This window comes from Muntiacus reevesi, chromosome 22, assembly GCF_963930625.1.
Source record: "Muntiacus reevesi chromosome 22, mMunRee1.1, whole genome shotgun sequence".
Lineage (NCBI taxonomy): Eukaryota > Metazoa > Chordata > Mammalia > Artiodactyla > Cervidae > Muntiacus > Muntiacus reevesi.
The window spans coordinates 11,518,666-11,539,859 of NC_089270.1; the positions used below are offsets into that span (position 1 = coordinate 11,518,666).

The following is a 21,194-nucleotide window of genomic DNA, read 5'->3' on the forward strand; positions in this document are numbered from 1 at the left end:
AGAGATTCGGGCATCCAAAGAGTCCAGGTGAAGGATTGGTGAAGGATTAATTGTGGTGGTTGTGGGTGGGTAGATGCGTTTTCTGGCCGGTATAGCCAGAGATGGGGCCGCTGATCTCTGCAGGAAGGATAGCCCGGAGGAGCTGTCTCGTGCAGTGCGAGAAGGCGAGGTGGTCTGGTTTCAGTTGGCATTAGGTCTAGTCCTAGTAGGTGTCTCCAGGACACTCCCGAGGTGCCAGGAAGGCAGTTTCAGAAGTGAGGGTCTCAGGAGTGGCTGGGTGACACAGCCATCACAGACTGGGGTACAGTCGTTTCAGGGTCCCCGTCAGAAACCGAGTGCATTCACACTTGTATTAAAGGGATTAGTAACAGCTAGTCACAGCTGACACCAACTCAAGGACTGCTGCGCCCTTACAGTGGAGATGAACCAAGCTGGGATTACCCCAGGCAAAGAGCACCCCGTGTCCCTCTTCCTTCCAACCCCTGCAACTCCCTGCCAAGTCATGTTTTCTGTGACATGATTTTTATAGCAAAGGCCAGCATCCATAACACCCATCCAAACTCAAGTCCCCAGACCAACTTAACTACCTCCTAAGCTATAGAGCCTAGCCTCCTGCCAGGGGTTCGGAATTTAGCTCTAAATTTGCTGCATAGTCTCATTTATGAGTCCAACAAGGTTTTACCCCCATGCACAAGGGTTATCTGCTTTCAAGGGCTTGAGGTTAAGGCTTTAGTTTTAGAGTCAGTCCTTCAGTTATAAAGATGCCTGAGGGGCAAAAAGTTAGCACAGCTGATCTTAATCCCAGTCCCAATTCTCAGATGATTACAGCCCCCACCTGTAGATCACTTGTTTTCCCTTTGTTCTGGCAACATCTCTAGGGTGGTTCAGTTCACAAAACCACCTTTCACAGCCACTGTTTCTCAATTGAGGACTGCACATGGGGTCTGGGGTCAGCCATTTGAGCATCTACCCTGTCAGGGACACACTCCAGATAACCGGGACCAGAGTATCAAGGAGGTATGTGTAGGGGTTGGGAGGTTTAGAGCCAGTTAGGTGATCAGGATGGGGGGTGGGGTTCCCTGAATAAAGGACACTCACATTTAAGTAGTTTTGAGTAATTCCAGGTAGTGGACAGAGGTTATAGAAGCCCTGGAGGCAAGAGCAAGGCTGGGGCATTCGTGGAACACCCAGGAAGCTGGGGTGCTGCAGAAAATAGGGAGCAGAGCAGAAAGAAAGGAAGATAGTCTCATGGAAATCTGAGATCTAGCACATAGAGCTCAGTTAGGCCATTTTCATGACTTTTGCTTCAACTTTGAGACCGAGCACCTACAGGTTTGACAGAGGAACAGACATTTTCAATTTTAAAATAGGCTGCAGCCTGAAGAGCAGACAGGTGAAGGTGGGGCAGGGCAGGAGCAGCAAATGCCTAGACCAGATAGGACACACCTGTGTTCACGCAGGTGCGCCTTCAGAGCTCTGTAGGCTATTCAGTAAAGACACAAGGAATGAACCTGGATGCAATTCAAAAATAGAGCCAACCCAGGTACCATGTCCCCTACAACTCCGGAACATTTCCCAAGAGCGCCAGAGGCCAGGATAGCGGCCCCCGGGAGGTCGCACAGGCTTGGTCTGGCAGAGAAAGACACACTGACCACCCTCACTCTGGAAGCTTCCACCGCGAGCAATTCCTTATGATCAGTACATCGCTTCCTATGTCTGACGCCAAGATCTTTGTTCTAATGTTTTTTCAATTTTTATATGTTGAAAACTCTTAAAGCTTCAAATGAATAGAAGTTAAGCATTAAAAATATTCCCAGTAGGTTCAAGAAAAATCAAGGCTCACCCTGAGGTTTCTGACTTTACGTTACCCTCCTCCTCCCCACCGTCCCTGTAAATCCCGAGAGAGGCAGTACCCGACACTGAAAGATGAGTTTCCAAATAACATCTCAACTTGCTTTTCCCCTAGCAACGAGCCGCTGCTTCAGCCTTACAAGTGGAAGTTCCCCCCTTTCTTCTGCTTTCATTAGGAAATTAGTTTTTTTTTTTTTAAGAACCTATATCCCTCTCCTCTCTGCTCTTGCGATACTAGTTTTCTAAAAAGTTTTTAAGAGAGCTCGGGCCCCGCAAAACACATCCGTAAAACTCCTCCTGCAGCTCCTTTTTGCGAGGAATGCCGACTGCCAGTTAGTCATGCTTTAAAGAAGCAAGCAAGAAAAAGCACTCCTGTGTTTGCAAAACCCAAGGAGGACGCTCACTGGGCCAGAAGGCTGGCAGCTAGGTAAATGCCCGCTACGCAAACACAAGCCTTATCCTGACGCTCCAGTGATTTGAGCGTCTGCAAAACTTCAGCAAAATAAAAAACCCCAACTTCCTTAGCCCACCCTTCCCCTAACTGCTCGAAGCGCCAACTCTTCTCCCTCCGGCTCCCAGCGGCGGTCTGAGGCCCCGCGCTGACCACGCCGCCTTTTCACTCGGTCGCGGTTACGTCACTTCCGGAGGCGGGGCGCGTTGGGCGGGGCCCGCGCGGGGAGGGGTGGGGCGCGGCGGCGGCCAGGTCCGCGCAGGCTCGCCGGAGCCGCAGCCGCCGAGCCGAGCGCTTGACTATATATGGTCAAAGCTGGGGGGCGAGCCGCGCGCGCGGGACCGCGCTTCCGGGTTCGGCGCGTCCGCAGCGGCAGCGCGCAGGGCAGGGCGCGAGCCGGCCTCGGAGACCCGGCCTCGGACCGCCCCCCCCGCCCCACTCCGCGCCCTGCACGCCCGGCGCCGCCTTTCGGCCCCTGTCCCCGGGCTCGGCCTCGGCCAGGTCTGATTCGCGGCGCGCGCGGCCCCTAGAGGCTCTCTGGCGAGCGCGGCGCGGTAACAAGTGGGCAAGGATGCCGTACGAGATCAGTAAGTGCCGCGGCCCGGTGCGCGCCCCCCGCCCCCGGGGGTGGGCGCCCGCCCTGCCTGCCTGCCTGCCTGGCCCCCTCGGCCACCGGCCGGGCGTGGGTGGTCCGGCGAGGTCCGCGGGGCGCGGGGGAGGGGTGCGGGAGCCGGCTGGTGAGCGCCCGCCGCCCTCCGGGGGCGCCGGGCAGCGATCCCTCGCAGGGCGGGGGAAGGCGAGGAGGGCGCCCCAAAGTTGGCGATGCGGTCGGGGCCCCGTGGAAGTCCCCGCATCTCCCTGCAGGGCCTGGTTAAGGGAGCGCGCCGACCAGGAAGTCGCGCCGGTCCCCTGCGCTCCTTCAAAGTGGCGGCCGCCCCTCCGGGTTGGAGGCAACAGGTGACCGGCCGAGACCAGTCCAGGGCCGCCCCCCCCCCCCCTTTTTTTTTCCTCTCCCCTTTTCCCTCCCCTCCGCCCTCATCCCGGCGCGGGGCTGGCCCTTAGGTGCCTGGCTGCGTTTGTGTCTCTGCAGAGAAGGTGTTCGCCAGCCTCCCCCAGGTGGAGAGGGGTGTCTCCAAAATCGTCGGCGGCGACCCCAAGGGCAACAATTTTCTTTACACCAATGGCAAGTGCGTCATCCTAAGGAACATAGACGTGAGTACCTCGCCTCCCCGCCTCCACCGGCCGCCGCCCGGATGCCGGTTCTTTCCCTGACCACCCGCCCTGCTCTGGGGTGAAGCCTTCCCCTTGCACCCCCCTCCGCTCCGGCCCAGCGGCCTGGGGCGAGGACGCCACGCCCCCTTCAGCCTCCGGGACCACACCTCGGAAGCCAAGGGAGACAGCTGCAGATGTATCCAGGCCCAATTCTCTTTCTCCGTGGGGGACGCCGAGGCTCAGATTTAGTTCCCTTCAAGTGAAGGGCTCTGGGTTTGAGGGATCGGACGTTGACCCTTGGGGTGTTTGGTGACTCGGCCTCTCTGAGCCCCGGTTTACTCATCTGTAAAATGGAGATGATTTGAGGCTCCCCGACTTGTCCCGCTGGCCCGGGCCCCCCTGAGGGAGACCCTGCATGCCCGGCGGACACCCAGTACTCATGGCACACCCAGGGTCCCCCAGTGTGGCAGAGATGGGGCTCACACCCAGGTCTCTACCCTTCCAGCCTGGTCTTCCCCCTCGCGCGGTCTGAGCCCCACTGCAAAATAAGGAACCAGTTTATCCCCGTGAATCATCTGCACAGGCCTCCTGTACCCAGGCTGAGAAGGCTTCTAGAAACCATTCCTTGGGAAGTCCTCGAAAATACTCCGTTACTTCTCTGTAATTATCGAAATGACCCAGTGTGCTTGTCACTCTTCCCACTGCTGAGATTACACAGTGAAATCTTTTCTGCCTGCCTGGACTGAGTGGGGGGTGGGGGTGGAAGCTGGAGGTAGCAACATGGCCTTTCCCTACTGTCTGTGTGTCGGGGCAGGGTTCTCCTGAGCTTCCTGGGTGGGGCTTGTACACAGTCTGTAGGTGGATGACTTTTGATTGGCGATGCCCCCTCCCAAGGAGTGTGAGCTTAAATTCAGGGTACATGTCCTTGTGGCACTGGAACCGTTGCTTTGAACAGCGTTGCTCTGTGAACCTCAGAGCTGGCTGAAGCAGTGCAGGGGCTCTGTGGTCTTGATTTCCTTGTCTGTGAGGTCTGAGATGCTGCTGGCTCTGCCTCCCCACCCCGCTCCCTAAAGCCATCGGCTGGGAGACAAAGCATTTGGCAGTTTCTGCCCTGCCCAGGATGGCTTGGCCCCTCACTTGAAGGGGTGGGTGGGTGTGAATGTGCTTTGAAGGTGCTAACAGCTCCTCTGCTAGACACAGATTCCTCGAAAGCTGATCCGGACTCACTTAGAACTGGGGAAAACATGGCCAGGGACTTAGATCATAAAGATCTGGAGGTCTCCAGAGAGCTTCTGAGATATTGAGGGAAAAAAAAGTTGAGATGGCCCTAAGTAGATAGATACTGTAGTTTGTCAAATAAAATGAGTGAAGGCATTCTCGGGGATACAGGGCAGCGGAATGAATGCTTGTGTTTGCCTCTAACAAGGAACACACACGTCACGGCGGGCTATACTCACTTCCAGATGGGAGCCCACCCATGAAGACCTACTGTGTGTCTGGTGCCATGAAAGTTTCTTAACCTGCAGCTTCTCCTTTAAACCACATCTTCCTCACCTCACTGCTCCAACCGCCAAGGGGACCCACTGCTCAGAACAGGGGTCCAGCTCAACGAAAGGAAGGCAGCCAGTAAATGGAGCCCCTTCCAATGGAGATGCTGTTTACAGTCACGGATAAGCACCCTCTTTGCAGGAGGCATTCCCTAACTTACGGAACCTATTCTATTTTCTGCTTGCTTATTCTGAGCTTTTTTTTTTAATAATTATTTTTGGCTGCGACAGGTCTTAGTTGCAGCACACGAGCTTCTCTCTCTTAGAGAAGCCTGGCTCAGTCGTTGCAACATGAGGGCTTAGTTGCCCTGTGGCTGGTGGGAATCCCAGCTCCCCAACCAGGGATAGAACCGGCATCCCCCGCATTTCAAGGTGGATTCCCAACCGCTTGACCACCAGGGAAGTGCCTCTTCTGAGCTTTTCATCCTTGCCCCCTTGAGTTTACCATTCCCTTTGGAGGGCGCGTCTGCTTACCTTTCCCATCTGTTTGTAAGTGCAGGGCCAGGACAGCACCGGGGTGCAGATGTGTTCTTCCACCCTGTTCTGGAAGTCCCATGAGGCGTTTAGGCTTTTGTTTGATGGGAGTGGACCACTGGTGCTCAAGTCAAGGTGGGAACAGTTTTTGCTAGGGCGGAGTATTCCTGGGGAAAAAACAGACATAACTCTCATGAATATTGAGGAAATAAGAGAGGAATGCTGTCTGGTTGGAATACAGGCTCAGAGTCTAGAAGAGACATGATAGGAGGGGACCAGATCGGGAATGTCCGACAGAACGTCTGATGGGCGGCTCACACTGAACACGCCCTCCCCACAGTTGGGTTTCCCACATGTCCATCCCCAGAATGGCGACCGCCACTCCGCCAAGTTGTTCTGGCCCCAGCCTTGGACTTCCCCTTTCCACACCATATTTAGTTCTGCAGTGAGTCCTATTGCCTCTGCATTCAAAGACTTCCAAATCTGATGGATTTTTCGCTGCTTCCACCCTCATCATACTATCTTGCCTGGACTGCAAAAACAAAAGGCCAAATTGGCCTTCCTCCCTGGCCCTCCTCCAGCCTGCCCTCAGCACTGCTGCTGGACCAGTTATTAAAATTCGGGGTCGATCTGTTCTTTGCTCTCCCATCTGGCACCGATGGTGCCCCGCTGTCCAGCCTTGCACCCCCGACCTCTCCTCACCGCCACCTTCTGCCCCTGGGGCTCCAGGCCCCCGCTTCCACGCCCTCCCTGAAGCTGGCTGCGTGTGGGTCTCCGGACTTGGGCCTTGCTGTGTCCCTTGTCTGCGCATTCTTTCCTCAAATAGCAGCATGACTCGCTGCCCATTTGCTGTGGCAGCTTCGCCTCCCAAGTGGCCCTCCCATCCTGGCCTTCCAGGAGCCAGACGGCGAGCAGCCACTCTCACCTGCCGTGTCCCAGCCTAGCACGGTGCCCGGCACGTAGTCGGTGCTCAGTAAGTCTCCTCTTGATTGAAAGGCGGGCTGTGTGGCGGAGATGATAGGCAGACACAGAAGGTTTTACTGTATGGAAGTAAGAAAGGCCCCCCGGTGGCTCAGATGGTGAAGAATCTGCCTGCCATGCAGGAGAAACAGGTTCGATCCCTAGGTCAGGAAGATCCCCTGGAGAAGGAAATGGCAGCCCACTCCAGTACTCTTGCCAGGAGTACTGCATGGACAGAGGAGCCCCAAGGGCTACAGAGAGTTGGACTTACTGAGTGGCGGATCCCGCCTTTGTTCCCACCGAGCAGGCATCAGGCCCTTGCTCACCTTCCACTTGGATCCACAGCTCTCATTCACTTTGCTGCCTTTTCAAAGTTGCTTGGTGAACCCAGCATCCCGGCACTTGGCAAGCTGGTGGCAAAGAACGTTTCTCACCTGTTTTCTCTCAACACGTTTGATTGCCACACCTAGCAAAAGAAATTCTCTGCCGCGTTCAAAGCAGGCAGTGAGGTGGCCATCCAGAAAGGAACATTCCAGAAGGAGGGAACCTGATACACTTGTGCCTGGAGGCCCCATCGCCCCCTGCCCACAGTGTAGTTGGAAGGTTCCCCTCCCCCTGCCCCCTTCAGTGGCTGTGAAGGAGCTTCTTCACGTTCTAAACCGCCTGGGATCACTTCCCTGTAAACTGGCTCTGGCAAGTGAGTGCCCGCTGCCAGTAGCAGCCAGCAGATCTGCTACACGGGCAGGCTTGGGGCTTGCTTTTGAAGCTCTGCAATCCCTACATTCCAAATCTGGAATGAACTATATGCGTGTGTGGTAGTCGCTCAGTCGAGTCCGACTCTGCGACCCCATGGACTGTGGCCTGCCAGGCTCCTCTGTCCATGGGGATTCTCCAGGCAAGAATACTGGAGCGGGTTGCCATTTCCTTCTCCAGGGGATCTTCCCACTGTATAGACACACACACGTATGGATATGGGAAAAAATGATGTATGTGAAGTTAAATTCCAGGGGTTGTGGTTTATAGCAGTTTGTTGTTGCTATGCTTCCAAGCACAGGATCTGTGGACTCATCCCGAGTAGGGCAGGGGCCAGCTTGCATGCGTGCTGTGTGCTCAGTCATGTCCAAGTCCTTTGTGACCCCATGGACTGTAGCCCGCCAGGCTCCTCTGTCCATGGGATTTCCCAGGCAAGATCACTGGAGTGGGTTGCCGTGCCCTCCTCCAGGGGATCTTCCCGACCCAGGGATCAGACCCAGGTCTCCTTGCCTCCTGCATCAACAGGTGGCTTCTTTACCACTGGGCCACCTGAGAAGCCCTGGAGGCCAGCTTAGGGGATGTTGAACTCGAGCGCTGAGCTTCCCACGGGGTGACCTGCTGCCAGTCAGCGTGCAGAAGGACCACCTTGGGCGTCCCCTTCAGGTGGGGTGGGGTGTGTACGCGGAGGGACAGATGGCCAGAGGAGAACAGACTGTGTCCCTTCTGTCCCATGACACGTGCCCCGAGTCCCTGCTCCTGCCCAGGACGGCTGCGTGCTCTACGGGCAGCGCGGGGACAGTGCCCCTGCCCTCGAGGAGCCCACTGCCTCGGGTGGGGCTGAAACGGGCCGCCCGGCGACAAAAGGAGGTGGCGTGTTTGATCGCCACCTGGACAGAAGGCCGGCGGGCAGCACAGGCATGGGGTCGGGCCAGGAGAGCACTGGGGTCCTGTGGTCTGACCTTTTAACGGGCAAGGATGCTGGGCTCCAGAGCTGTTGGGGGGGGTCCCTGAGGGGTGGGGCTACGCCCCACTGGCTTCTGGGCTAATGACCTTCAGGTGCTTGGGCTGTGATGTCAGTGTCCACCCATTGCCAGTCATCTTGGGAACCCCTCCCCCACCCCAGGGTCAGCTGGCTCGGGGGGTCACTTCCACTTCTCTCCCACCCTCCTTGCCCCCTCCACTTCCTGAGCTTGAGCCCGACTTGATCCTGTTACAACTATATGTAAGCACCTGCTTTGTAGCGGAGCCCAGGCCTGGCTCTGGACACTCTCCGGCAAAGGCCTGTCCTCACAGAGCTCACCGTCTCCAGGGGAAACCGACACTCAGGACTGATGCCGAGAGGAAGAAAGGTGCCAGGCGGTGTCGTCCCAGGGGATCTTGAGCAGCTGGGGGCCCAGGAAGGGACCAGTCAGGTGGAGCAGGGCTGGGAAGAGAGTCCCGAACAGGTTGTGGACCCTTGTGGCCGGAGCCCTGGGGCAGGGGGAGTTATAGGCAGGCAGGAGAGGGTGCTGGACGCTGGTGCTGGGGGTCAGGCCGCCCCACCATAGCCCAGCCCTGGCCTGAGGCCACCAGAACCACGAAAAGGATGAGCAGTGTGGTCAAGTCCGTGGAGAGACGGTTCTGTAGCTAAGGTGTGAGGCAGGTGCATGCATGCGCGGCAGCTCAGTCGTGTCTGACTTAGTGACCCCACCGACTGTAGCTCCCCAGGCTCCCCTGTGCATGGAATTTTCCAGGCAAGAATACTGGAGCAGGTTGCCATCCTGCTTTCCCGGTGGGATCTTCCCCACCTGAGGATTGAACCCACGTCTCCCTCGTCTCCTGCATTGGCAGGCAGATTCTTCACCACTTCGCCACCTGGGAAATCCATGTGAGGCAGGAGGGAGGCAATTAGGAAGCTGCTTGAAGATGAAGGCATCGTCAGCTGCTGCATCCAGTCCTCAGCCCGGACGTTTCCCACACACATTCCCTGTCTTGCCAAGCCAGGCCCGTAGCCATGGTGCCCAAGGTTAAATCAGTGGTTCTCAGTGAGAGGCAGTTTTGCCCCCACCCGCACCCTGTTGGGTGTTTGGCAATATCTGAAGACATTTTTGTGCTACTGGTATCTAGTGGGCAGAGGCCAGGGGTGTTGCCAAACATCCCACAATGCGCAGGACTGTCTTGCAACAAAGAGTTGCCCAGCCCAAAATGTCAGCAGGGGCGAGCAAAGAACCCGGGTAGGTAACATTCCAACTCACCAGGTTAGCGCTTTGAAAGAAGTGTGTCCTCGGTGCTTTGGGAACACAAGCGAAGGGCCAGCTGTGTTACAGAGCCTCTGGGAAGGTTTCTGGAGCAAGGGCACTTTTGAGTTGGGTTTTGGAGGGTGAGTAAGAGTTTTCCAGGAAGGGGGGGGGTTGAGACAGCAGAGATGGAGGGAGTCTGGACAGTGAATACAAGTCCATGGAGGTTGGAAGTTGAGCTTGTGTCCTCAGCGTTGTTACGGACTCACTCGGGCCTTTGGGTATCTTTCTTATCCTTTATTGTTGTCATTTACTTGCTCAGTCGTCTGATTCTTTGCAACACCATGGACTCTAGCCCACCAGGCTCCTCTCTCCATGGAATTTCCCAGGCAGGAATACTGCAGTGGGTTGCCATTCCCTTCTCCAGGGGATCTTCCCGACCCTGGGATCAAACCCGCGTCTCCTGCGTTGGCAGGCAGGTTCTTCACCATCTGAGCTACCGTTTCCTACCCTTGGCGGGGAGGCAAAGAAAAGGCTGCAGCAGAGCGGCGGCTCTGTCCCTGGTTACATTAGGGGGGCTGACCCTAACCCCCAGAATCTCCCCTCCTGACTCCTCCGAATGCCGTGGGCAGGCAGAGGGAAAGGAGGGACAGGAAGGGAGGTGGCGTCGTGCTGGGTCCAGCGGGGAGTGGTGTGCCCAGTCTCACATGGGGGGACCCCCTCGGGCCCCTGTTCAACTAGGGCTTGGTTTGCTTCAGGGTGGGGGCTGGGCAGGGAGCCAGAAGGAAGGTTCCGGGTGTGGCCACTCCCGCCCACCTCCAGCCTCCAGGCTCTACACTTCCAGGTAGGTAGCTGGGTAGCTGTCACCATCGGTGCAAACCTCTATTCCCTGAGTTAGGAATCAGGCTGACAGTGACTCCACACGTAGGTCATGGAGTAGAACCAAGAGGTGCAAGGGCGCTCAGCTGAGTTCAGGTCCCAGCCCCCCCACTTACTTGGGCGCATCCCTCCAAGTCTCTCTGCCCCACCTCTTTGCCTGTAAAATGGGGTCCTAAGGTTACCCGTAGGGGTACTGTGAGGTTTCAAAGAGAATCAACTGAAGGGTCACCCCGGCTGTCTGTGTGGTCATCAGCATATGATGGCTGTGTTTTCATAAATGGCTTCTGGGGACTGGCATGCCCCAGTCTTTTCAGGGTGGAGGGGGGTGGTCAGAAGTTGCAGTGGTGAATCAGACCTGGGCTCTGCCCTCTGTGGGGGTCCACTTAGAAGCTTTGCAGGTGTAAGAATGACATGTGCCCAAGGTAGCAAATAAGGGCGGGAGGGTAGGGAGAGTAGTGCGGGCTCTGGGCTGGGAGAGATCATTTCTACCTTGGAGCATCAGGGAAGGCTTCCTGGAGGACGCAGGGAGCCTTTGCCCGAGCCTTAGAAGATAATTCAGAGAAGGTTATCTGGGAAGTAGGGAAGGTATTCCAGCCTGCGGCGAATAAAGGGAAGACTGTCAGAGCGAGTGACCTGCTGGAGGAGGGCAGGGGCAGAATGGGAAATGGACTTTGGACTGTGGCTTAGGGCTGCTTCCTCTGGGTGAGAGAGGGAGCCTCCAAGGTCGAGCAGAGTGGGCTGGCCAGACCCTGGGCTGAGCCTCTGGGTTCAGTTCTGCAGGTCTGGAAGCGGAGAGGTTTGTGGAGCTGCTTGGCAGTCATTGAGTTGGGTCCTCTGCAAGCAGAGGGCCCCGCAGGTTACGTTCACCGCACAGGTCGGCTTCCAGAGCCTGCTTTTAGGAACTGGGTGTGTCTAGAAAGCCAGCACTCTGGAAACTTAATCCTCCCAAAGGTCACTTTGCCAGGTCAAGAGTTTGGAGGAGGCCGCTGGAGACCAGCAGCAGCTCCAGAGGGGCAGGGCTGTGTCCCATAGCTTCACTGATGTGGCGACACGTCCACAGGGTTCCCCAGGGGGCCAGGCGTGTCGTGGCAAAGCTGCCATGCCCTGCAGCTGGGGCCCCCCCTTAACCTTACCTGTAAAGTGCCGGGTGACCTCTGGCCTCAGAGGACACAGGAATGTGAAAGCTTAGGGGACGGGGGAGTGCTTTAGGGATTTTTCCTTCCATGTGTGAAAAGGTGTGGGGGGAGAATGCTTCATTTGCTGGGCTGGAGAGGGGCCTCCACGCACAGGAGGGAGGTGGGAACGGTCCAGGGTCCTCTGAATGTGTGATCAGAGTCAGGACATAGACCCTGGTGTGGGTTGATGGAAGGCAGAGGGTTCATTTCACATCTTGTCACGGTATTGTCCTGGTCCCAGGAGGAGCAGGAAAAACTGGAATCTGGCTAGGGTGGGGAGATGAGGTGGATGGACTTCGGACAGGCCTGGGATCGCAGGGCAGGGCAGGGCTGAACAGCGGGCCAGGGCCAGAGCCAGGACAGGCCTGGGGTCAGAGGTGGGGGGTTGCGGAGGGACACGCCCAGGGTGGAGGGTGGGGGGGCAGGGCTGGGATGCGCATGGGGACCCAGCGAGACGAACAGGAGGTTTTCGCAGGCTCTGCCCACATCCGCTAGGCACCCACGGGCCTCAAATGCCAAGGCTTCCTTCTGGTTTCTGCCTGAAGCCCCTGTCCCCTGATGGGGGGGCGGGGGGAGGGCAGGAAGGAAGTCCCCGGGGAGGGGTGCCCCAGCCCTGCAGTTCGCGGAGACTCTGGGGACAGGGAGGCGTCCCCTTAGGCTGGGGAGCCGAGGGCGGGGCTTTGCGGCTGACTCTGGAGTGTTCTGTTTGTTGTGTTCAGCCCGGGGCGCTCGCCCCCAGTTGTGTTGGGAATGTGGACGGGGGCGCCGGGAGAGCCCGCTGGGACTGACCCGAGTTTTCACTCGCCCCAGCCGCTTTAGGGGAAAGGTCTGTAGGGGCAGGACTGCCTCCCAGGGCCGCTGCTTAACTCACTTTCCACTTCTCCACGTGCCCCAGCCCCGCTCCCCTTTAAGGGCTGGGCTGGGCATCGCCTTGGGCATGAGTCCCCCCGGGGGGTGGTCTCCCACCTGTCATGCCCACGTGCGGGGCTGAGAGCCCTCAGTCAGCCTCGGAACAAGGGCCTCAGTGGCGCCCGGCCACGGACCGCTTTCTCCAGCTTCTCTATGAGGGAAGTTGTCCTCGTTAGAACGTTCCAGTCCAGAGGGCTAACCTGCGCCGGAGCAGGTTGGGCTGGGAACGGACGTTTACTGGATCCCACACATCATCCTTTTATGGCAGGGTAATTTAGGGACAATAAAACCCGTCCATTTCAAACACATAACTAGAGTTTTGACAAATTAAATACCATCCCGTCACCCCCACCACCAGCATTCCAGTCAATCCATGGGCCTCTCCACCCTCCCCCCCAGGCCCTGGCAGCCCCAGCAGACAGCCCGCTTCCTGTGGCCCGTGGGCTGGCCTTTCCTGGACTTTGATCAGAACGGACCCCTGCAGCGTGCTCTCCTTTGCGTCCGGCTTTGTCATTCGGCGTGAGGCTTTCAGGCTCCTGTGGTTGAGGGTCCGCAGCAGTGTGTGTGCCGAGTCATGTTCCTTGGGTGGACAGCGCACTTTGCTTCTCCAGGCACCTGGGGATGGACCTTTGGGTCGGTTGTTTTCCACTTAGGGGCTGTCATGAACTTTCACATGTGTCTTTTTGTGAGCCCGCACTTTTATTTCTCTTGGATAAATACCTGGGAGTGGGGTTTTTGCATAAATGTTATGTTTAGCTTTATAAATAACCAGCCCAACTCTTCCAGCTGTGTTATTTTACATTCCCCCCAGCAGTATGTAAACATTCCAGACTGTACCCCACCCATCCTTGCCAACATTTGGTGATGTCAGTCTTAATTCTCCTGACTATCCTGGGTATAGGGTGGTTTCTCACTGTAGTTGTGATTTGCACTTCCCAAAAGGCTAATGACATTGAGCGCCTTTGCATGGGCTTATTTGCCATTCAGAATATCTTCGAATGCTTGATGTCTCTCTGATTTCACTTTTTGCAAATGTTTATTCTGCATCAGGTTAATGTATGAACAATCTATGTTAAGTACCTACTCTATCATGTGATGCTAAGTCCTCGGGGTAAAAGGACTGTGTAAAGTTTCCCCCCCCCCAAAAAAAAAGAAATTGAGCATCTGTTGTTTGCTAACTGCTGTGGTGGCTAAAGGAGATAACTGCACATGGAGCAGGTCAAAGAGTCGTTGGAGGAGAGGGATAAAGGGGCCAGGGACCTTGGTGTGTGTCGTGTTAAATGCTTTGCAAGCACAGGAGAGAGGGGCTGTCACGGCAGGCTTCACGCAGATGGCTCTTCAGGCCTGATAAGTGGGTGTTAGCAGGCAGGGAGAGGTGTTGCTGGCTGGGGCACGGCATTTACGGAGACCGGGGCGGGGTGGGGGGCTTGCAGGAATGGTAGGAGGGTGGTTGTCAGAGCTGGGATATAGGGGTGCGCTTCTCTGGACTCTGTCGGGTGAGGGGGCGGGCGATCCTTCGGCTAGGACGCTGAGTAGAGTCCCGGCCTCTGTCCTTGTTGAGGGGCGTTAAGGAGATGGGGAGACTGCGAGGTGGCCGGAAGAGGTGGGGCTGGTTGGGGGGCAGGTCAGATGCACCCGCAGCAGCCTCCCTGGGACCGGACGCATCCACAGCCCATAGCTGCTCCTTTCACAAGGCACTTGGCTCTGGAGCGTGTGTTGGCGGGTGTCGGGGATTAGATGCCTGGCTCTCTCTGCCCTCCTGGGAGGACACTGGGCTCTGATGACAGAGCATCTCAGCACGGGGCCGCAGGTTTGCTGAGGCCTCCGGGCCGTGTGTGTCGGGGAATCGGGGAGTGCCGTGATCGACTTTGATAAATTGTACATTTAAGCCTGGTTACTGAGTCCAGAACTGCTCCTGATCTCCAACGCTGGCCCAGTTCTCGATGCAGAGTCCAGCCAGTCTTGGATTTGAGCCACGAAAGGGAGTTTCCCAAATCGAGGGATTTGGACGAGGAGGGGGCCCCCAGCTGTCTGCCCGCCTGTCCCTGCTTCTCCAGGCCAGAGGCTCCGGTTTGGGTCAGACGCCGCCTGGCAGCCTGGGGAGAGCTGGTTCTGAACGGGGAAGATCCGCTCTGGGGAGCTGGACTCAGAGAAGGCAACAGCCCCCTACAAGTGGGAGAAAATCAGAGTCGTAGATTTTTTTTTTTTTTCTAAGGAAACTTTTATGTCCCATGTGTATTTCAAAAATACATATTTGTTTGACAAGTACCTAAAGAAAGCAAATCACCTCGCTTCTTATAAAAGAGTTAAATTACCTAGAATTCTTGTCACCCAGGCAGGTATGTGTATTTCTGGGATTTTCCTTACGGAGGTTTTGACGTGTGTGTGTGTGTGTGTGTGTGTGTGTGTGTGTGTGTGATTTTCCTTATGGAGGTTTTGACGTCCATGTGTGTGTGTGTGTCCCCGTCCACGTGTGTGTGTGTGTGTGTGTGTGTGTGTGTGTGTGATTTTCCTTATGGAGGTTTTGACGTCCATGTGTGTGTGTGTGTCCCCGTCCACGTGTGTGTGTGTGTGTGTGTGTGTGTGTGTGTGTGTGTGTGTGATTTTCCTTATGGAGGTTTTGACGTCCATGTGTGTGTGTGTGTCCCCGTCCACGTGTGTGTGTGTGAGATTTTCCTTATGGAGGTTTTGACGTCCATGTGTGTGTGTGTGTCCCCGTCCGTGTGTGTGTGTGTGTGTGTGTGTGATTTTCCTTATGGAGGTTTTGACGTCCATGTGTGTGTGTGTGTCCCCGTCCACGTGTGTGTGTGTGTGTGTGTGTGTGTGTGATTTTCCTTATGGAGGTTTTGACGTCCATGTGTGTGTGTGTGTCCCCGTCCACATGTCATTTTCCCACCCAACTCCATTAATGGGTTGCCTGTGCTCATTCTGGTCTCGTCCCTGCAGAACCCGGCCATCGCGGACATCTACACGGAGCACGCCCACCAGGTGGTAGTGGCCAAGTATGCGCCCAGCGGCTTCTACATTGCCTCCGGAGGTACCTGTCCATCCGCGCGTGGCTTCTGGGTGCATGTGGTGTGACCCGACCCCCCCCCCCCCCTGAGTCCTGGGCGCCTGGCTTGGGAAGTTTGGGTGGGTGGGTGAAGGAGGCAGGGAGGAAGAAGGTCCAGGAGGGTGGGGATGGTAGGTGGGGCTGACATGGGAAGTGTAAGCCACCGAGAAGCCCCTTTCCAGAACTGTAGCTGGCAGTGTTCCAGCTGGTTCCAGCTCGGAGGTCAGCGGGGATGCTCACCTGCTGTTAGGGCAACTGTGCTGTGATGTATCAAAGCCCATTGAGTGTGTGTGTGTTTCTGACTTGTAGCTTTGCCTCGCGTCGCCTTCTTCTGCCGCCCTTTTCCCTGTATCAGGCACAACTCTGGCCTCTGGCAGGCAGTCATTCTCTTTGGCAGTCGGGGTCTCAGCTCCCTGCAGCCGGACTTTGTGTGGCTCGGTGGGAGACTGGGCAAGAGGTGGGACATGAGATGACCATGTTCACCCCGATGCTGTCTTGTCTACAGCTGAGAAAGACGGGGGCACACAAGTTAGACTGGCTCCCCCGCATCTCCCATTCATTCATCCGTTCGTACACTCAGCAGGTGTTGACGGGCAGCCTTGCCTGCACCCAGCTGCGTCCAGGCCCCAGGAAGGGCTGAGTGGATGAGCTGATGTGGGCCTTGTCAGCTCCCTCCCGGAGAGGGATGGAAATGAGCAAATTGCTGAATGGACTAGTGGCCAGTGGAGAAGGGCGGGGATCGTACATAGCAGTGGCCGTTCGTCTACACCGCTCCCTCCGTGCCTGGGAGGCAGCGTAGAGTTGTCCCTGCAGGGGTTGCCCCTTCATAGCTGTGTTGTTGGTGTTGTTGTTTAGTTGCTCTGTTGTGTTTATCTCTGTGACCCAATGGACTGTAACCCGCCAGGCTTCTCTGTCCATGGGATTTCCCAGGCAAGAATACTGGAGTGGGTTGTCATTTTCCTCTGCAGGGTATCTTCCCAACCCAGGGATCGAACCCAAGTCTCCTTTACCGCTGAGCCGCCAGGGAAGTCCTCCTACCTGTGCAAGCCTTCCTTAAAATAACTCCCCTTCCTGGGCCTTGATGTAACTGCCTTGTCTGTAAACTGGAGCTTTAGTTCCTACCAGGTCGGTGTGGGGAGGACCCCGTGCAGCAGTGCGTGTGCGATGCCTGGGGTGGCCTTGCCCTGGCAGGCACCACAGGGGACCAGGTGTCTGTCCCTGAAACCCCCGGACTCTCCAGGGTGAGAGGCGTGCCCGCTGATGGCTGATGCCAGCCGCCCAGGGTTGTGTGTGGGGCTCGGCCAGGAGCTGGCACGAAGTGGGCCCTTAATGATTTTTATGTTTAGACCTACTCTTGATTCCATCTGTAAAACTTGCTCTAATTTATATCCCATGATTTACTCTAGCCCTGTGATTCCCCAGCCCCGCCCCCACCGCCCCTGCTTTGCTTGCCAGCAAAATGCCTCTTCATTTAAAGCCCGGGATTTGGCCCTGGTGCCTTTTAAAATGTGTCTTCTCGGGAGAGGAGTGTGGTTGGCGCAGCTCAGCGGCCTGGTGCTGGGAGCCACGGCCCAGCTGCTGAATCACTCGCAAGCCCAGGCCTGCTCTCCGGTCCCCAGGCAGGTCACTGAACCAGCAGGAAGCACGGTCCTCGCCTGCTGGTGCAGAGACCGTTGCAAAGGACGGTCCACAGAAGTAAAGGCTCCATCTCACGTTTTCCCTCTTGTGCAAGCTCCCGGGTTTGGTGGGGAAGTGAGCGGGGTGGGGCTGCGAGCCGGCCGTGGGCGGTGTGTTTTATGATTCTAGCAAGCTGGTCCTTTGAGTGGAGCAAAGACCAGGAAACATTTACTGCAGAGATTAGTGCTCTGGGCTAAAGATAGTGTGGTGTGTAGAGTATGGAGCTGGAAAGGTGCTGTACTCTGGCTAAAGAGGCTTACCCGGCACCTGCTGTGTCCAGGGTGGGCTTGGGGGTCCCGGGACCTCAAGAAGCCTGTGGTCTCTCCCAGACAGGGCTCCAGCCTCAGATCTGCGAGTCTTTAGATCCCCCTAAGTTTGGCTGGTCCACATTCAGATAAAGGATCGAACCTTACGGAAGGCGTGGATGAGGAGCCCAGGCCAGAGGCCAGGCCCCCAGCCCTAACTAAACCAGACAGCAGTGTATGCCTTTGGGGAGCCTGGCTCCTGGCTGGTGGGCCTCAGGGTGGAGCCATTCCGGGGCCTGATTTACCTTTTTTTTTTTTTTTCTGATTTACCTTTCTAGGGGATCTTCCCAGGTTGCTGGGGGAGGGTGGTGGTTTCCTAAATAGGAGTCTCCACCCCGACACCCCAGTGATGCTGGTGTGAACCCCTCACCAAAGTGGGGACATAGGCTCCCACGAACAGATCCTGTTCGTTCCTGGATGCAGTGTACTGTCTGGGGAGAGCGCCTCTCCGGATGGTGGAAGGAAGCCTTGTGGAGGGAGGGGGCCCTTCCCCTGACCCTGTCTCCCGCCGAGCACTGTGATGCTCTGCCCTGTGGCCCTGTGAGTGCGGCACGTGGACGTGTGTGTGTTTGCAAGCAGGTGCCTGGTCTGTGCCGCACCCCTGTGGCCTAGTGCAGGGGCCTGGTCCCCAGGGGTACCCGGTTAGGGCTGCCCTTGGCCGATGGGGCCACGCCTGCTCTCTAACCCCTCCGTCTGTTTACAGCCCAAGTGCTCCTGAAAAGAATTAAATGCACCAGCAGGGCCCATCAGAGGAGGCTGATGGTCCAGGTTGGGATTGGGGGGCGGGCGGTGGAGAACTGTGATGCCAGGCCTGTTAAGTGGGGAGTGAGCTGAGGGCAGGGCAGGCGCCCCCACCCCCACCCCCAGCCCGGGGAAGGGGAGAGCGGCTCTGCTGTCTTGGGGCCCAGGGATGGGGCTGTGTTCTGACCCCTGCTGCAGACGCTGCTGTGTTTTCCATAACTGCAGCGCCCTGGACTGGCTGAGCGCGGGGACTGCACGGCCTGGTGCGCGCGTGAATGTGAGCACACACATACACGTGAGCATGGGCATTAGTGCACATGTCCCTTCTGCACACGCAGTACACGTTTCCCTTCTCTGGCCTCTGCCCCTTTCTTGCCTTTCCCTGCCGGCCCATTGGTTCAGCCGAGGGGCTAAACTCGCTCAAGCCAGCTTCTAAGCTCACCTCGGGCAGTGTGCCAGGCCGTCTGGCTGGACCTGGTCCAGAGACCAGGGCCCCTCATCAGTGCCATTCACAGGGCGGCCCGTGTCCCCTTCCAGCTGTCCCACGGCCGGACGGGAGCCCCTGGTGGGCGCCTGCAGAGGCGGGGTCCCCAGTGGCTTCTGCAGAGTCCTAGGCAAGCCACTGACCAGTTAAAGACTAGCTAGGCTGCAGTGGACTGGGGGCTGGTCTGAGACTTGGCACGTGGTGACTCACTTTGTCGGCGCAACAGCCCTCTGCTGGCTGGTTATCCCCCCTCGGGTGCCGTCGTAGGGGGTGTTTTAGACCCCCAGAGCTGCAAGGGGCGTGGGTTGCATCTGCAGCGAACACCCGCCCTCCAGTGGACCCTAACAGGAGACCCTAGCTGTTCCCCCAGACCTCATGTTCAGTGAAGCAGCCAGGGATGCTGGAAGCAGGGCGAACAGAACTGCTAGGGGAACAGGACTTCCCTCACCACCCCACCCCCACCCCCCACCTCTGAGCCACGTGGGGCTGAGCTCCCAGCCTCGAGAGTTCCTGTAAAACACGCCGCCTTTCCTGCTCTTTTGGGAAGGGGCGTGTCGGGGTTGGTGCTGGGAACCTGGCGTCAGGGTGGTGGCGGGCAGGGAGGGGGTGATGCTTTATCACTGATCGGCCGCAAGTGCTGCAGTGAGAAACTGGCCTGGCGTCAGGTTCTCCCTGGAGTGTCATCCCCCCCAGACCCAGCCTGTGTGTCTCCTGGGAGGCTGTCAGCCACCGGTGCTGGTGGGGTGCCTGGCTCTACGAGCGGGGCCTTCAGGGCACAGGGGCACCCCTCGTTTCCACCGGTCACTGCAGAGCCCACACAGGAGAGCCGGCATCACTAGGATTGTCCCGTTTTGCAGATGAAGATCTTAGCTCCTAAATGTTAAAGGAAGTTGCCCCAAGCCCGCATGCCAGTTAGAACCCCTTCAAGGAAAGGAATACGGTCGTAAATCAGACTGCTTCTGGGGTTCGGGGGGTGCCACCATGCATGCGTCCCTGGGCTTCCTGATGGCCCGTGCAGGGCCCATGATCCCCAAGGAAACACAGGGATCCCGTGCTGGTCCTCACGGAGGCAGCGGGCTCTGAGCGATGGCGTCTGAGTGCTGCTGCCTGCTGGATGCCCGCGCCTCCGTCCAGCCCCGCCCCAGCCCGCCCACCAGCCTGTGGGCCGCGGGCAGCGCCGCGTGGTGTGCCTGGAGCCCGCGCGGCCCTGGCCCCGCGGTTAGCGTGGCCCTCACTGCCCGTCGCCCCCGCAGACGTGTCTGGGAAGCTGAGGATCTGGGACACCACGCAGAGGGAGCACCTGCTGAAGTACGAGTACCAGCCCTTCGCTGGGAAGATCAAGGACGTTGCTTGGACGGAAGACAGTAAGAGGATCGCCGTGGTCGGGGAAGGCAGGGAGAAGTGAGTCTGGCCTCCGCCCCGCTCTCTGCTCCCCCCCGTCCGTGTCCCTTGCTTGGCTTTCTCTCCTGGGCGCCCTGGTGGGAGGGCTGCGGTGACATCCGTGCAGCTCAGATGGGGATGCGTGTTGAGTCCTGTGGGTGCTGGGCCTTCGATACAGCACTGGCTTTAGCGGTGCACGTCCAAAAACCACGTGTCGCCACGGGGAGCGCCCTCCACACCACCCCCGGGTTTGTCTTTGGGCCCGGGCACCTCCTCTGATCCGACATCCTCGGCCCTTTGCCTCCTGGAACCCGTGCTGTCATGCATACGTTCTAGATACAGGGAGATGGAGGTCAAACCGTGGGGCTCCTCAGAGTGTTTACTGGGGTTCCTCCCAAAGCTTCCCCACCGCCACACCTGCCAAGCGGAGGCTGGATGTGATCGCCAGGAGGCACACCCCACACGGCCTTACTGGGGGGAGGGACGCTGGGCAGGTGGCCCTGGGCGGCTGCCTGCCCTCACAGGGCCGGTGACCAGCAGGGTCAGGACCTCGCTCCAAGCGTCTGGCTCCCGGCGCAGGCAGGGTTCCGTCCTCAACCCCCCTGCGCAGTCCAGCACTTTGAACTCGTCTCCGTTTCCCTCACTCAGGCTTTCTCTTACCGGGTGTCCTGATGGGTGTTCATCCTTCCATTGTCTCTTACGTCATCCCTGTTGGTCTTAATTCCTCCTTCACTGAATCACAGCTCGCAGTGCAGACAGCACATTTTCATTGACTGCTGACTACTCGCTGACTGCACGGCGGCATCTCATTTCTAGCAGGGGCTGGTAGCTGGTGTGTTTCCTGGTCCCTGTCTCCAGCCACACCCCCATCACTCCCCCTACCTCCTCATTAAAACGGCCCTGAAACTGATGCACCCTGAGCCATTGGCCTGGCTGGTGCTTCTGAGGCATCTTCACATGGGAGGCTCCTTGGGTCTAGGGCTGTAAGACACGGTCACCGGGGGCCCTCGGGGCCCCTCCTGCAAGCTCTCCCACATTTCAGACGGACCCGGGGTGCCGCTATGTTGGTTCTTTCCGGGAGCACGTGTGAAGCACAGTCGTGAGCAGGGCTGCCCCCGCCAGCATCCC

At 57.7% G+C, this 21,194-nt stretch overlaps 1 protein-coding gene across 1 annotated transcript in view; it reads left to right on the top strand.

Moving 5' to 3' along the window:
- Positions 1–2,646: 2,646 nt before the first annotated feature.
- Positions 2,647–21,194, top strand: part of WDR1 (WD repeat domain 1) — a 41,074-nt gene continuing 22,526 nt past the window's right edge. The window contains exons 1-4 of the mRNA XM_065914252.1: positions 2,647–2,889; positions 3,393–3,514; positions 15,374–15,464; positions 19,940–20,087. Of these exons, the coding sequence (XP_065770324.1) occupies positions 2,874–2,889; positions 3,393–3,514; positions 15,374–15,464; positions 19,940–20,087 (377 nt within the window). The 5' untranslated portion in view covers positions 2,647–2,873. The remainder of the gene's footprint in view (positions 2,890–3,392; positions 3,515–15,373; positions 15,465–19,939; positions 20,088–21,194) is intronic.